This window comes from Mastacembelus armatus, chromosome 17 (assembly GCF_900324485.2).
Source record: "Mastacembelus armatus chromosome 17, fMasArm1.2, whole genome shotgun sequence".
In the NCBI taxonomy this organism is placed as follows: domain Eukaryota; kingdom Metazoa; phylum Chordata; class Actinopteri; order Synbranchiformes; family Mastacembelidae; genus Mastacembelus; species Mastacembelus armatus.
Genome location: NC_046649.1, coordinates 2744307 through 2760314, shown reverse-complemented (window position 1 = coordinate 2760314; position 16008 = coordinate 2744307). Strand labels below are relative to the sequence as shown.

The following is a 16008-nucleotide window of genomic DNA, read 5'->3' as shown; positions in this document are numbered from 1 at the left end:
TTAAATTTCGATGACTTCTCCTGGGACTTTCATAACAGTCATAGTTGGAATACTGATGTACAGAAACCAAGAAAAGCATGTGCCAGGTGATCATAGCTACTCATCTGGAAAACTACACACCTGGGCCTACAAGTGAAAAAGTACAAAATCTGAGGCATCAATATTTACCAGTGAATGCATGTCAAATCAGGGTGTACTCTAATAGGCATTGGTCTGTATGGTATTGGATTCCACAAATAATGTCTTTAATCTGGGCCACAGCATCATTCCCAAATCTTGAATGTAGACCTCCATACAATTTATTAAACTAAAGTGAAAATTAATGGAATGTTCTCAAGCACTACCAACCTCATTTAGTTGTATTAAAAGTGCAGTCAATCGTGATCTCACCCTAACACAGCCAATCAGATTGTGAGTTTGTGAATGTTACATCACTATAGGCCTAGCCTACTTGTAAAGGTGACTCGTACAGTATTGGAGCCTGGAGGGCGTGAATGGCCAGATGCAGCACACGCGTGGAGCAGATGATAGCTAGATAGATAGATAGATAGATAGATAGAGAGAGAAAGAGAGAGAGAGAGAGAGAGAGAGAGAGAGAGAGCAGCCTGCCAATATAGATTTATCTCTTCTGCTCTAATTCACTGACAACATAATAGCACAGGTCGATATAGTCTTCCTCCCTCTCTCTCTCTCTTCTCTCTCTCTCTCTCTGTTCATCTGCCTTCACTCTCTACCTCTCTCCACCACTCAAACATAAACGCATCGCAGCCGTCGGCTTGCATGCGTCCCTCCTCGCGCCAGCGGGTGGCCGCCTGGCTGCTCGCGCTGCCGCTGGGGAGAAGTGGTGAGGAATGCGCGCGCCGCGGTCGCCTGGAGATGATCTCGTTTTGGCTGCTGTGCTGGAAGCTGTTGGTAGGTAAATAAACACATCGATGACACAAGGCAGCAACGTCTTTAATATCAAGCACGTTTTTTCTGGGGCGTTTACGGCCTACTCCTCGTGCGCAGGAGATTTGGGGATGTTTTGGCGGCCACCAAAAGCTTAGCCGATGCTCAGCTTGAATTACCATCAAAGCCCGTTTTCTCGACTTCTGTATGTACGCTTATCTGTCACGAATTTTGGTGCTGTGCCCAGTACAAGCAGGTCTTATATAACACACTTAGCTCGGTACTCCTGTGACAGAATGTAAAAGAAGACAATGGTGTAGCAGGGAATGTTTCTAGAATGTAACTACAGGGCGAAATAAAGAACACAATGGAACAGATGTAACTGACAGAACAACACTAGAGAATCGAATACAATAGTGAATTGTTGAATGCGAACTAATGAGACTAGGTACCATTACTTATTCCTCATCTCTGCTTTAAACTGCTCTGTGAATACACACGCGCGCGCACACACACACACACACACACGCACAGAGGTGACAGACTAAATATTATATCAAACAGTGGCTTTAGATGTTAATGCCCTTTATGGCAGTGCAATTCTGAATAGAAACTGGCTTTTATATGTTCTAAATCTGAAATTGAAAGGGAAGTTGCAAAAGTGGACAGAGGTTAGAGAGGTTTCTTAGTAATCCAAAAAGTTGCTGGATCAAATCCAGACAAGCAGCAATCAGAAATGCGGATTAGACCTGACAGCTGCTGTGCAGCTAACATCTCTCCAATCCTTACTAATATGGTGCGACTTCTCTGAAGAATTGCAGATTCACTATATTGAGACTAAATAGACCAAATGAGTGGAGAGGCACCACAAGCACTGTCAACAGATCTCTCTCTTATGTAAGGCATTGCATGGTGAAAAATATAACTTGCACATTTTAACAGTTTGCAAGTGCAAATATCCCACTTACAGGCTTGTGATTGACTGTACATTGAATGATTGACAGTGATTGATTGACAACTTCTCCAGAAGTTCAAGATGGCAACCAAGGGCGAGCATCTGAAAAACATGTCATTATATCATGCAGTAAATACTCTAGGGAAAGGGTGGATATGTTTCACAATGATCAGAGATGAGTATAAGTAGAGTTGAATTTGGAAAGAGTAGGACTGAGTGTATAAAATAGGATGGTGGTATAGTATTCACACATTAGCTGGCAGTAATGCAACCTAGGGATGCCATCTACTATTACACACCAAAGCAGAAGAAAAAGACTGTCTGAATATATCAACACTGTGCTCTATCTTTTGGTAACGTTCATTATTTAAGTGTGTATTGATATAGTCATTCTATAAGCTGATGATAGTGTTAAAACCTCAGATGTAGATGTTAGTATGATGTGATGTCTGATTAGCTAACGTTAGTTCAGTGTTATTTAACTGGACATATAGAGTACATTTGCATGTAGCTGTGAAGACACCAAGTTCATGTAGCAGCCTAACAGCCTCCTGATGGACCACCCCAGCACTAATTTGCCCTGGAAATGCGTATGATGACTCAGTGAAAGCCAGTGCTAATTTTACTATCACTAACATTACCTCCAATGTGTACATTCTGGGAAACCAAAATTGATACTACAAACGTCTTAAACGGCATTGGGAGACGTGTTTGGGAGCTCAGAGTAAATCATTTTCACAGTTAAAGTCTGAAGGAAAGCAGACACAAAATATAAGTCATGGGGTAACATTACAGCTAATGGCAAATATGTGTCTTAAGTCTGTTACCCCAAGATGCCTTTCTGTTTTATTAACGCACCTTTTCTGATTTAAGCTCACCCTCAGCTGCTCAGTGTCATTAACCCTGTAAAGCCCAAGCCATTAAACAATTCATAGAAAATTCTAATTCTTTGAAACTGGAGCCTTTATTGGTCATTCTGAACAACAACAAAAAAAATTTCAAATATTAATTTCTGTACATGAGTTTCAATTTGTATCATATGTGATACAATGCAATTTTTAGTAATTTTGAGGGCTCAAAAACTCATGTATCATATATGATACATTTGGCGTTATAGGGTTATTAAATTAATCACTATACGATACTATATGTCTGATACAAAGACGCCGACAATTGCTTATCCAGTTTTATTGCATCACAAAAGTAACCAATAGCATTTACTGAGAAACATCCATGAGCCCACCCTCAAAGCAACCCCCCATGTTATTTCGTGCACAAAAATGTCAGTCAAGCAGTGTTAATTTTGACAGCAGATTTTAATTTAGTTTTAGTCATAGTCTTTTGACTAAAGTGCAATTTTAGGTTTAGTCATATTTTAGTCATCTGCTTTGTTTTAGTTTTAGTCTAGTTTTAGTTGACTAAACAGCATAAAATTTTAGTCGACTAACTAAAATCTATTGGGTTTAATTTAAGTGTAATTTAGTTAAACTATTACAAAATAACTTAAAATTAAATAAAAACAAATTTCATTAAACATATGGAATATGGCCTTTCCATAAAAGACCAAAAATTAGATATGTATTGTTTATAACCTGCATATGACATTCTTCATTCTTTAAAGCAAAAGTGCAACTCAACAATATTTAAAAGAAAAACTGTATTTAGCAGTAATGCCATTGCATCAAACATGAAACTGACCCATATATCTTCTCTTTGTTTTCTCCCAGCTGTTGCCATTTCATTATAGTTTAAGTCAGACAGAAACCCAATGTAGGCTATGATGATGTCGTGTACTCGTGCATCCCGCGTCGCCGGGTGGATCAGTTACTTTTCAAATGTGCGCATGCATCTTACACGTAATTCTGATTGGATCTTTTCCAAAAACGTCTCACTCACATTTTCGTCTAGTTTTTATTAGTTAACAAAAATGTCAATATACTTTAATTATAGTTTTCGTCATCATCACTTAATTGTTTTGTTATTGTCTCGTTTTCGTCAGTAAAAACGTGTCGACGAAAATTGTAATGAAAATATTTCGTCAACGAAATTAACACTGCAGTCAAGCACAGAGTGTGAAAAGGGAAATGCACTTGGCATCCGAGGACTATCAAATGGAGAGTTTGAGTATGATATGTTAAACATACACACAGTTCTTTTGTGCTCGCAAGCTTCACATTTGCACTTGTAAGTGGGATATTTGTGTTTGCAAACTGTTAAAACGTGCAGGTATATATTTTTCACCCTGTGTTCTTGTGCCCTCTCGTTTTGACATTGATGTAATGCCATACTTACAGTATGTATATCCTTGACAGTGGACATTCACAGCTCACAAAGAAACATTCAAAGTGTCAGGTCAAGGATGAAGATGTTTGAAAATATATCATACTGTTAATAATTGCAGTGCAGGTGGTTATAAGTGACAATAATAATTGCAGCCAACTTCAGCAACAGATCCTGCAGCTCAAGGTTATATGAGAGACAGGCAGATGTAGACAACAGCTGTACTCTGGCAAAACTAAATGAAATCAGAGCTCATCCATCAGTTTGTAATTCATTCAACTAATACCAAATAATGGCTAGAAAAATACCTAATGGGCTCTGATCGGATTTACCACATGTTCCCAAAATCTCTAACCTGGCAGGATGACAAGAAAGAGATCAACTGGCAGTGTTAGGTTAGAGCAGTGGAAGTGCAGCATTATTCATTCCTGAATTCCATTCAGGCTGTCTGTATCTGGGCTGTTCATGCTATGTGCATGTTGATTCACTCTGTTGGCTTATAGCAGACCTAAAGAGAACAAACCCATTGTTAATGTTGTTACACCTGGGCTTTTTCTGCTATGACAAGTCAAAATGTCTGCTATGACAAAGGTTAGTTACAAGCTGCTGTTTGCGTAGTGACCTACAGTGAATAATGGTGTTGGAAAGCTAGACTACATATTTTAAGCGTGAAGTTGTTTCTGCAGCTTTTATGTAGTATGCAATACCCTGTGAGATTTGATTGAGCCTGGCAGATATGTGTTGCAACAGTCAGCAAGTTCTGGCAGTCACTCCAGACTTTGATTTTATTCCAGTCATGAATCAGTCTTGTTTCCTCACCTTACACAGAGCTCAGTATGATAGAGCACTGATAGAAAGCCTGTGTGAGAGAGTGGTATTGACTGTTATCCATACTTAGAAATTATTCATGAAATAAGCAGCACTGTCACTTAAAAACAAGATTAACTCTGAACAACAGGTTTAAAATGGCATTGTGACACCATCCATAAACAATGACATTATTGGTTGTTTGTTCAAACACATAGGGTACACTTTTTCCTGACGTGTTTAGTAACATTTTGCAATAATATCAATTCTTTGTCAAAAATGAGTTGTGTGTGGCATTAAGACATATTAATGACAATAAAGATACTAACCCCATTAACACTCTCCTCATTTGATATCTATTTGTATAGAATTCTGAGGCTGACATCTAGGGTTGTATCCTGTCTGTACCAGCAGTCAATGCTTTTAATCATAACCACTGCCTTTAAGAACCAAAAGTGGAGATTAAATGAGTAAACCAATGTAACTAAACCTTAACCATAAAGGTGAGATATCAGTAAACACAATCAGAATCTTCTGGCTGTGTAAAGCAAAGGAAAAAAAGTGATGTCTTCACATCGACTGATAAATATAACTTTTGAAGTGTGTACAAGGTGTCAGTGGATCTTCAGTGGATAAATACTGTAATTTGATATTGCTCTGAACATTGTGACTTAACTGGAAGAAAACTGACTTAGCAGCTTCCCTGCTTCTGCAGCTATACTTAGTGTTACCATAGCAATAACTCCCATCTGTCAACAGCACATGCCTGGAATAACAGACCATAATATTCTGCTAACCCACTCACAGCCCACAGAGTGCCACCATGGTAACAATATAAAGGACTGAGTTGCCCACTAACAATGATAGTCCATATATGCAGTATACTCTTTAATCCACTGTTTTATGTATATGCTTGTGTCACAAAACGAGCCGCATGGCCATGACACAACAAAGGGAGATGCACACAAAAAGCCAATTAGTATGTTTATTCTTAGCCCTAAAACATCAAACCCCCATTGCCCAAACGCCAGGTAGGTGCTTCTGGAAGAGGAGAGAGACAGGATTGAGCTCCCCAGCCGTTTAAAAGAGCCAGCACACGGGGCCCAGGTGTGCCTGCTCCACTAATGACTCAGGAAACTCACTCCCTCAGCTCCGCCTCTGGATCACACCCACCTTCACCACCTGCAAAAGAACATTAAAAGCAAGGTGGGGGTCGTAATCCCCCCTCACATAAGACAAGAGTCCTACAAGGACACTGTCAAAACACAAAAAATAATCAACCCAAACATAAACAACAAAAACACTTATTATCCCGATGTTTCAACCTACCCCCATTTGGTCCCCAAATCATTTCTATCCTGAAAGTGGGGCCCGTGACAATGCATCTGCAACAACATTGTCACAGCCTTTAATGTGACGAATATCCAAATTATAAGAGTGCAGAAACAACAACCATCTAATAACCATCTAAACAACAACATATTCTCTGATTAGGGCATCACACGCTATGCAAAAAGGTACTTAGTACTTCTTTAATATTTTTAATTTCCTATTTATCTCACATCTTGCTGCTTCTGGCTCTCTGCTGTGTACTGTACTTACTGTTGCAACAATGCAATTTCCCCATTGTGGGACAAATAAAGGTTTTCTTATTCCTGTTATTCTTATTCAAAGGGTTGTGGTCTGTATATACCACCACTGGTGCACTGTCAGAAGCAACATATACTGCAAAATGTTGCAAAGCCCAGATCAAAGCCAGGGCTTCCTTCTCAACAACTGAGTAATTTATCTGATGTCAATTCAACTTCTTTGAGAAGTAACTGACTGCCTTATCAATCCCCCGCTCATCGCTCTGCATCAGCACAGCTCCCGCACCCTCATAACTTGCATCCACCTGCAAGACAAAAGGAAGATCAAAACATGGTGCAGCCAACACTGGTGCAGAACACAAAAGATACTTTACATTATCAAAGGCTTCTTGGCACTGTGTAGTCCAGACAAATGCAGTTCTAGCTTTCAACAAATCCGTAAGGGGTGCAACAACTGTAGAGAAATTCTTACAAAATGATAGTATCCTACCATGCCCAGAAATCTCATTAGCTCTTTTTAAACTTAAACTTAATTCCCTTATTAGTCCCACAAGGGGACCCAAGTGCACACACACAGTAGTAAACACACAAACACACCGTGCACACACACCTGGAGCAGTGGGCAGCCAATGTGGGGGTCAAGTGCCTTGCTCAAGGGTCTCACCTCAGTCGTGGCATTGAGGGTGGACAGAGCGCTGGCTGTTCACTCTGCCCACCGACAATTCCTGCCGGACCTGAGACTCGACTAGCCACGACTGCCCCACGTTTTAGTTGTAGAACATGGAAACTGCTCAATGGCCAACACTTTTACATGTACCGAGGCCACTTGGCCCTGACCAACTACTCGTCCAAGATAAGTCACTGTAGCCTGGGCAAATTCACATTTAGCAAGATTTATAGTGAGCTTAGCCTCGGCCAGCCTCTCAAAGAGTGCCTTTACTCTTTGCATGTGAGAAACCCAAGAGTCACTATACACTACCAAGTCATCCAGATAAACGGCACAGCCAACCAATCCAGTCACAACACGATTCATCAAACATTGAAAAGTGGCAGGTGTATTCCTTAATCCAAAGGGCATCAATTCAATTCAATTCAATTCAATTTTATTTGTATAGCGCCAAATCACAATACAAATCATCTCAAGGCACTTTACAAAAACTAAAACTAAGAACCCAACAATTCCCTTATGAGCAAGCACTTGCCGACAGTGGAGAGGAAAAAACTCCCTTTAACGGAAGAAAAAAAAACCTCCAGCAGAACCGGGCTCAGTTTGGGCGGCCATCTGCCTCGACCGGTTGGGGTGAGTGGATAGAGCAGAGAGAAAAGAACAGCAACAATAAACAACAAATAGACACTGCAAGTTGGTGGGGCCAGTAACTGCACATCAGCGATATACAGCTCCAGGACCAGGGACACCTGCAGAAGGTACAGAGAGAACAGAGAGAGAGGGAGAGAGCACAAACTAGGGGAGAGAGAGAGCACAAGGTTAGTAACATTCAATGGTGGAATATACATGAGGTGGGAGAGAAGGGGTGGGGGGGGCTCAGTGCACCGATGGTCCTCGGGCAGTCTAGGCCTATAGCAGCATAACTAACTAAGGGATGGCTCAGGGTTGCCTGAAGCCAGCCCTAACTATATGCTTTGTCAAAGAGGAAGGTTTTAAGTCTAGCCTTAAAAGTACAGAGAGTGTCTGCGTCCTGAACCCAGGCTGAGAGCTGGTTCCACAGGAGAGGAGCTTGATAGCTAAAGGCTCTGCCTTATATGAATTATATTTATATATATATATATATTATACTTATATGAATACAGCCCATTTGGGGTAATAAAAGATGCGATCTCCTGCACCCTTTTGGACAGAGGTACCTGCCAGTAACCTTTCAGGAGGTCAAACCTGCTTACATACTTGGCTGCCCCAACCTGGTCTTTACAGTCCTCCATACGTGGCAACGGAAAGGAATCCGGCTTTGTTACCCTATTTACTTTTCTGAAGTCTGTACAAAACCTTGGAGTGTTATCACTTTTAGGCACCAACAAGCAAGGAGAAGCCCAACTAGCTAAGGAAGGAGACGCAATATCATTAGTGACCATATATTCTACCTCAACATCCAAATATCGTCACTTCTCAGGAGAAACTCTGTAAAAATGTTGACGTAGAGGTTGTGCGTCACCCATGTCAATATCATGCTCAATCCAATCTGTGCGAGAAGGCACATCCCCAAATAACGCAGGATACTCTAAAATAAGCTTCTCAAATTCCACAGCCTGAGATTCAGATAAATGACCAAATAACCGCTTTAGGTTTTTAAGAGCCTCAGAGTTTTTCAATCGGCCAGACAACAGCTCTTCAAGAATAGCATTATCTGCACTCTTAACTGAAACTACACCCATGGTGTCCGTCACCAAGACAGGTCGTGATAGTGGTGATTCAGACTGGGCAGCACTCCGCACCCCACAAGAGTGAGCATAAAATGGTTTCAATAAATTCACATGGAACATTTTTACAGACTTCCTACTACCAGGAATCGAAATCAAGTAATTCTGATCCGAAACACGTTTTACTACGGTATATGGACCAGAAAACTTTGCCTGAAAAGAAGAACTCACCACCGGGCAAAGAGCCAAAACCTGGTCGTCCACCCATCCTTAAACACAGACAATGGGCCTCAAACCGTGTGGCCAAGCACTAGATTATTTGGGCTAAACCCAGTGCTTTCCTGCACCACTTCCCGTGCCAGCAAGAGCAACCACGGTAACCCCTCTTCCCAGTCACTGTCCAGCTCTGTACAATAAGCACATAAAAAAGACTTCAGAGTTTGATGGAAATGCACTAAAGCCCCTTGGCTCTGTGTATGATAAGCAGAAGAGTAGTTATGACAGATCCCCAATAACTTTAACACCTGGGCTAACAGGTGAGATGTAAAGTTAGAACCTTGATCAGTTTGAATAACCCTTGGAATCCCAAACACAGAAATAAACTGAGTTAGAGCTTTTACAACTGATCTAGCTGTGATGGTACGCAATGGATAAGCTGCTGGATATCTTGTGCTTTGACACATGACCGTTATCATGTACTGGAAACCTGATCTTGAACGAGGCAACAGCCCAACACAGTCAATAATCAGATATTCAATGCGGAAACATCCTTCTTCATCCATAGCCAAAAAAAATGTTGCAAAATTCTATCATATGTTTTTCTGACTCCTAAATGTCCAGAACCATCATGAGCCAGTTTTAACTGGCCAGTTTTGATCGCGAAATCTGGATGGAATCACAACTTGGGACATGGGCTCCCCCACAAAATCTTCACCATGGGGCACCCACTTCCTTATTAAAATGCCATCCCGAAAAAAATAACCATTAACAACATCTTTTATATCATCCACTGATAATATCGATGCAGTCAATTTCTCCAAAGAAGGATCTACCTTCTGCTCATTCTGTAACTCGTGAGAAATAGAAAGAGGAATTTCAGGCAAGTGTGACAAGACACTCTCAACCTCTCCAGAAGTCTCCATAACAGTCCGACCCATCACTCACGTCACTGCACATACAAGGAAAATTTCAGGAAACCGCATAGCATTTCAAAAATCCATTCCTAACAAAAGGAATAAATGACCCCTCCACATTTGCAGTTTCACTAACACCTGTAGCCAAGACAACAGGCTTCACACGCCCACCCTCCGCATGTTTCTTAGCTTTCAGCAATGGACCGTGGAATTTTCAATGACCAACTTCCCTGCAGTAGTTACGCATATCTCCTTTCGGGTATGCTCCCTTTCCTTAGAACCCAGCCCGAGGAATTGGTAACTTATTAATTGGATCAATTTTAACAGGGTTCCTAAATGCCATCCATCCATCCATCCATCTTCTTCCGCTTATCTGGGGCCGGGTTGCGGGGGCAGTAGCCGAATCCAGGGATACCCAGACTTCCTTCTCCCCGGACACTTCCTCCAGCTCTTCCGGGGGGGACACCGAGGCATTCCCAGGCCAGCCGGGAGACATAGTCCCTCCAGTGTGTCCTGGGTCTTCCATGGGGCCTCCTCCCAGTGGGACATGCCCGGAACACCTCCCCAGGGAGGCGCCCAGGAGGCATCCGAAACAGATGCCCGAGCCACCTCAACTGACTCCTCTCAATGTGGAGGAGCAGCGGCTCTACTCCGAGCTCCTCCCGAGTGACCGAGCTCCACACCCTATCTCTAAGGGAGCACCCGGCCACCCTGCGGAGGAAGCTCATTTCAGCCGCTTGTATCCGCGATCTCGTTCTTTCGGTCATGACCCAAAGCTCATGACCATAGGTGAGAGTAGGAATGTAGATTGACCGGTAAATCCTTCTTCACCACAACGGACCGGTACACTGACCACATTACTGCTGCTGATGCCCCAATCCATCTGTCAATCTCACGTTCCGTCTTTCCCTCACTCGTGAACAAGACCTCGAGATACTTAAACTCCTCCACCTGATGCAGGATCTCTCCCCTGGCCTGGAGATGGCAAGCCACCTTTTTCCGGTTGAGTACCATGGCCTCGGACTTGGAGGTGCTGATTCTCATCCCAGCCGCTTCACACTCGGTTGCAAACCTATGGAGCCAACAGGACAACATCATCTGCAAAAAGCAGAGATGAAATCCTGTGGTCCCCGAACTGGACTCCCTACGGCCCCTGGCTGTGCCTAGAAATTCTGTCCATAAAAGTAATGAACAGAACCGGTGACAAAGGGCAGCCCTGCCGGAGTCCAACGTGCACTGGGAACAGATCTGACTTACTACCGGCAATGCAAACCAAGCTCCTGCTCCGTTTGTACAGAGGCCGGATAGCCCTCAGTAAAGGGCCCCGGACCCCATACTCCTGGAGCACCTCCCACAGGATGTCACAAGGGACCCGGTCGAATGCCTTCACCAAGTCCACAAAACACATGTGGACTGGTTGGGCAAACTCCCATGAACCCTCGAGCACCCTTGACAGTGTGTAGAGCTGGTCCAGTGTTCCACGGCCAGGACGGAAACTGCATTGTTCCTCCTGGATCCGAGGTTTGACCACCGGCCGAATCCTCCTCTCCAGTACCCTGGCATAGACCTTCCCCGGGAGGCTGAGGAGTGTGATCCCTCTGTAGTTGGAACACACCCTCCGGCCCCCCTTCTTAAAAAGAGGAACCACCACCCCGGTCTGCCAATCCAAGGGTACTGTCCCTGAATGCCACACGATGTTGCACTGGCGTGTCAGCCATGACAGCCCAACAACATCCAGAGACTTGAGGTACTCGGGGCGGATCTCATCCACCCCCGGTGCTTTGCCACTGAGGAGCTGCCGAACTACCTCAGTGACTTTGGCTTGGCTGATGAATGAATCAGCCTCCGAATCCCCGGCCCCTGCTTCCCTTATGGAAGACGTGTTGACGGGATTGAGGAGATGCTCGAAGTATTCCTTCCACTGTCCGACAATATCCCCAGTCGTGGTCAGCAGCTCCCCACTTCCACTGTAAACAGTGTTGGTAGAGCACTGTTTCCCCCTCATGAGGTGCTGGACGGTTTGCTAGAATCTCTTCGGGGATGACAGGTAGTCCTTCTCCATGGCCTCACCGAACTCCTCCCATACCCGAGTTTTTGCCGCCGTCACCTCCTGGGCTGCAGCACGCTTGGCCGGGCAGTACCTGCCAGCTGCTTCGGGAGTCCCACAAGCCAACCAAGCTCGGTAGGCATCCCTTACCTCCGGTGTCCACCACCAGGTTCAGGGATTGCCGCCACGACAGGCACCCAAAACCTTACGGCCACAGCTCCTAGCCACCGTGTTGACAATGGAGGTGGAAAACATGGTCCATTAGGATTCAATGTCCCCAGCCTCCTCCGGGATCGGGTAGAAGCCCTCTCGGAAGTGTGAGTTAAAGACCCCTCTGACAGCAGGTTGGGCCAAACATTCCCAACAGACCCTCATAGTACGTTTGGGCCTGCCAAGTCTGTCCCGCTTCCTCCTGGTGCCATGTGCACTGATCCACTTATGCTTGAACGTGGTGTTCGTTATGGACAAATTGTGACTAGCACAGAAGTCCAGCAACAGAACACCACTCGGGTTCGTATCGGGGAGGCCGTTCCTCCCAATCACGCCCCTCCGGGTTTCACTGTCGCTGCCCACGTGAGCGTTGAAGTCCCCCAACAGAATTATGGAGTCCCCGGTAGAAGCACCTTTCAGCACCCCCCCGAGAGACTCCAAAAAGGTCAGGTACTCTGCACTGTTGTGCACTGACCTATCCCTGATCCGAAGGTGCAGGGAAACGACCCTTTCACTCTGGGGGGAAAACTCCAACACGTGGCGGCTGAGCTGGGGAGCTATGAGCAAGCCCACACCAGCTCGCTGCCTCTCACCGCGAGCAACTCCGGAGTAGAAGAGAATCCAGCCCCTCTCAAGGAGCTGGGTTCCAGAGCCCAGGCTGTGCGTGGAGGTGAGTCCGACTATCTCTAGTCGGTACCGCTCGACCTCCCGCACAAGCTCAGGCTCCTTCCCCCCCAGTGAGGTGACATTCCATGTCCCTAGAGCCAGTTTCAGCATCCAGGGATCGGGTCGCCAAGGTCCCCGTCCTCGACCACTGCCTGATCCACTAGGCACCGGCCCCTTATGGATCCTCCTGCGGGTGGTGGGTCCACAGAAGGGCGGTGTTACGTCGCTGTTTCGGGCTTTGCCCAACTGGGCCCCATGGGAGGAGACCCAGCCACCAGGCGCTCGCCAACGGGCCCCAACCCCAGGCCTGGCTCCAGGGTGGGGCCCCGGCTTCGCCATGCCGGGCGACGTCACAGTCCTTGGTTTTCGCTCCATAAGAGGTCACTGAAACGCCTCCCCCAGGCCAATTCTTATGAATCAAATAATACTCATCCACCAATGCAGCCACTTCCTTGACAGCTGTAACCTTACATTCTGTAAGAAAAGTGCCAACTCGGCTAGACAAAGTATTTTTGAATTGTTGCAGAATCACCAAATTAGTCAAGCTCTCAAAATCATTAACATCAGAAGCCATACACCAGTGATAAAAGTGATTAGCCAGCTCCCTCGCAAATTCCATATGCGACTGGTTAGTCCTCTTCTCCCATGTTCTAAAATGCTGATGATACGCTTCCAGAACCAGCTCAGACACCTTCAATACAGCATCCTTAACTAATTTATAAGTTAAATTATCACCACTCAAAGACACATATGCTTCTTGTGCTTTACCAAAAAAAAAACACTCTGCAACAACAAAATCCGCTTCGAATCTGACCAATTCCTTATCTATGCAATCCGTTCAAATAAAGAAAAAAACAAATCAGGGTCTTTTTCATTGATCTTTGGCAAAAGCCGTAAATTAGTCACAACAGGAGAACTTGAAGAAACCAAACGCATACCCTCTGGACTACTTTCCCTAGAAAGCTAACCATCCTTAACCAATTCCAATCTAGCTTATTGTAACGCTATCTGAGCCTGTTCGGTTTCATTTCGTAACCGTTCAATCACCACTTGCTTATCCACTCTGGATCACACCCACCTTCACCACCTGCAAAATAACAGAAAAGCAAGGAGGGGGTCATAACAATTGTGTGCACTCATGTCTCGAGTGTATGAATCCAGGTCTTCAGCATCACCGATCTAGTGCAAAACAGAAGTTTTTACTAAGTCATAACCTATTTTAGCTGACCCCTTCTGTTTGGGTTGACTTCAGCTCAACCACACAAATGTTCAGTACAACTGACTATCAGCGATGTGGAATGAGCTTGACCAACTCGACCAAGGTGCACTGGCTATATTCATCGGGGACACACATTGGTCCAGGCTCAAGTCATTTGGGTGCGAATTAGGGCTGTTCAATTATGGAAAAAATCATAATCACGATTATTTTGGTCATTATTGAAATCGCAATTATTTTACATGATTACTCATTCCATCCATCCATTTTCTATACCCGCTTATTCCTTAACCAAGGTCACAGGCCAGCTCTCTTTCAGGTGGAAGGCAGGGGTACACCCTGGACAGGTCAGATCAGATCAGATCACAGGGCCACATATAAACACACAAAGACAAATAACCACACACACTCCTACAAGCAATTTTAGAGTCACCAATCAACCTGACATACATGTTTTTGAACTGTGGGAGGAAACCAGAGTACCTGGAGTAAACCCACGCAAGCATAGAGAGAACATGAGAACACTCCACACAGAAAGACCGGGTTGCAAATCCAGGACCTTCTTGCTGTGAGGCAACAGCGCTAACCACTCATCCAGCATGCTGCCCTACTAATTACTCATTGACTTTGGAAATATGTTGCATTTATTGAACAAAATATTGAATTCTCCTTAGAACAAATAATATAAAATATATTCAAATGTCATATCGACACCACCGTGTAGCAAATCTTGCACATATGTTTTTGATCCACATCTGCTTCTTTGAATCCAAACAACGGAACTGCTTCTACCTCTTTTGTTGACCAAAGACTTCTGTGGCTGCTCGCTTTCTGCCATCTTCACTCACGTCGATTTTCAAATGCCACCAGATACCACAAAAACCACCGACAGTATAGGCTGAGAGAGTTTGGGCGAAATGTGCGCGTGTGCGTCAAAATAACGGAAAAATGTTTTTTTCTCGATTACATAGTTTTTGTGATCGTTGACCCCCAAAATCTAAATCAAATTCAGAATTCGATTAATTGCACAGCCCTAGCCCTGCAATTACCAGTGTTGAAATATTTCAATATTTCATCTTGTGCACCTTATGTCTATGTTTTAATTCTACAATGTTGGCCCAGAGTGGTAGTCAAAATAGGCTGTGCACCTTACACATTACATAAGGACACTGCATTGAAAATAATTGTAGTAGCAATTTAAAGTGTTAGATGGTTCATTGTAACTAAGTTCTAAATGTGCTTTTCTGTTAATTTTTTCTTAGTTTAGCTTAGACCATAATTAAACACAGGAATAAATTCAGCTAAAGCAGTATCTGAAACTCCCTGTATCTTTGTAGATTTTTGTTTTTTAACTTCTAAATGATCCTGAGATTGTTTTTATGAGTGTTGCCCAAGTAGCAGTTTGCATTAGGAGATAGAAAAACAGGATCTGAATGTTCTAGATGTTTTGGGGGGATGCCTGTTGCATTGTTCGGGGACAGATGTGAATGGTCTTGAATGTGAACCTGTAAGTGCTGTGGGGGGATGCATGTGTACCTTTTAGTATGATAAATGGAGAGCATAATAGGCCAACCAGACAGTATTGTTTGAATGTAGAGGATTTTTGCATTTGCATTGAAATGATAATACTTTGACCTACCACCCTGCCTATTCTTTCAGTTTATCTACTACAATATAAGACCCAAGATTATTACTCATGATATTTACTGTTGTGGGGCTAAGTAAGCAATCAACCCTGCATATGAATGCTTAAATGTTTTGTATATCTGTTCAGACAAAGTGAGTACAAATACAGAAATTCTGCTCCCAACTAGGCCCAACGTTGCAACATGACAACGTGTCCC

The 16008-nt window shown here is 43.9% G+C and overlaps 1 protein-coding gene across 1 annotated transcript in view; it reads left to right on the top strand.

Moving 5' to 3' along the window:
• Positions 1-780: 780 nt before the first annotated feature.
• The window catches only part of LOC113134103 (uncharacterized), a 30279-nt gene continuing 15051 nt past the window's right edge, over positions 781-16008 (top strand). Inside the window, exon 1 of the mRNA XM_026313339.1 lies at positions 781-912. Within this exon, the coding sequence (XP_026169124.1) occupies positions 781-912 (132 nt within the window). The remainder of the gene's footprint in view (positions 913-16008) is intronic.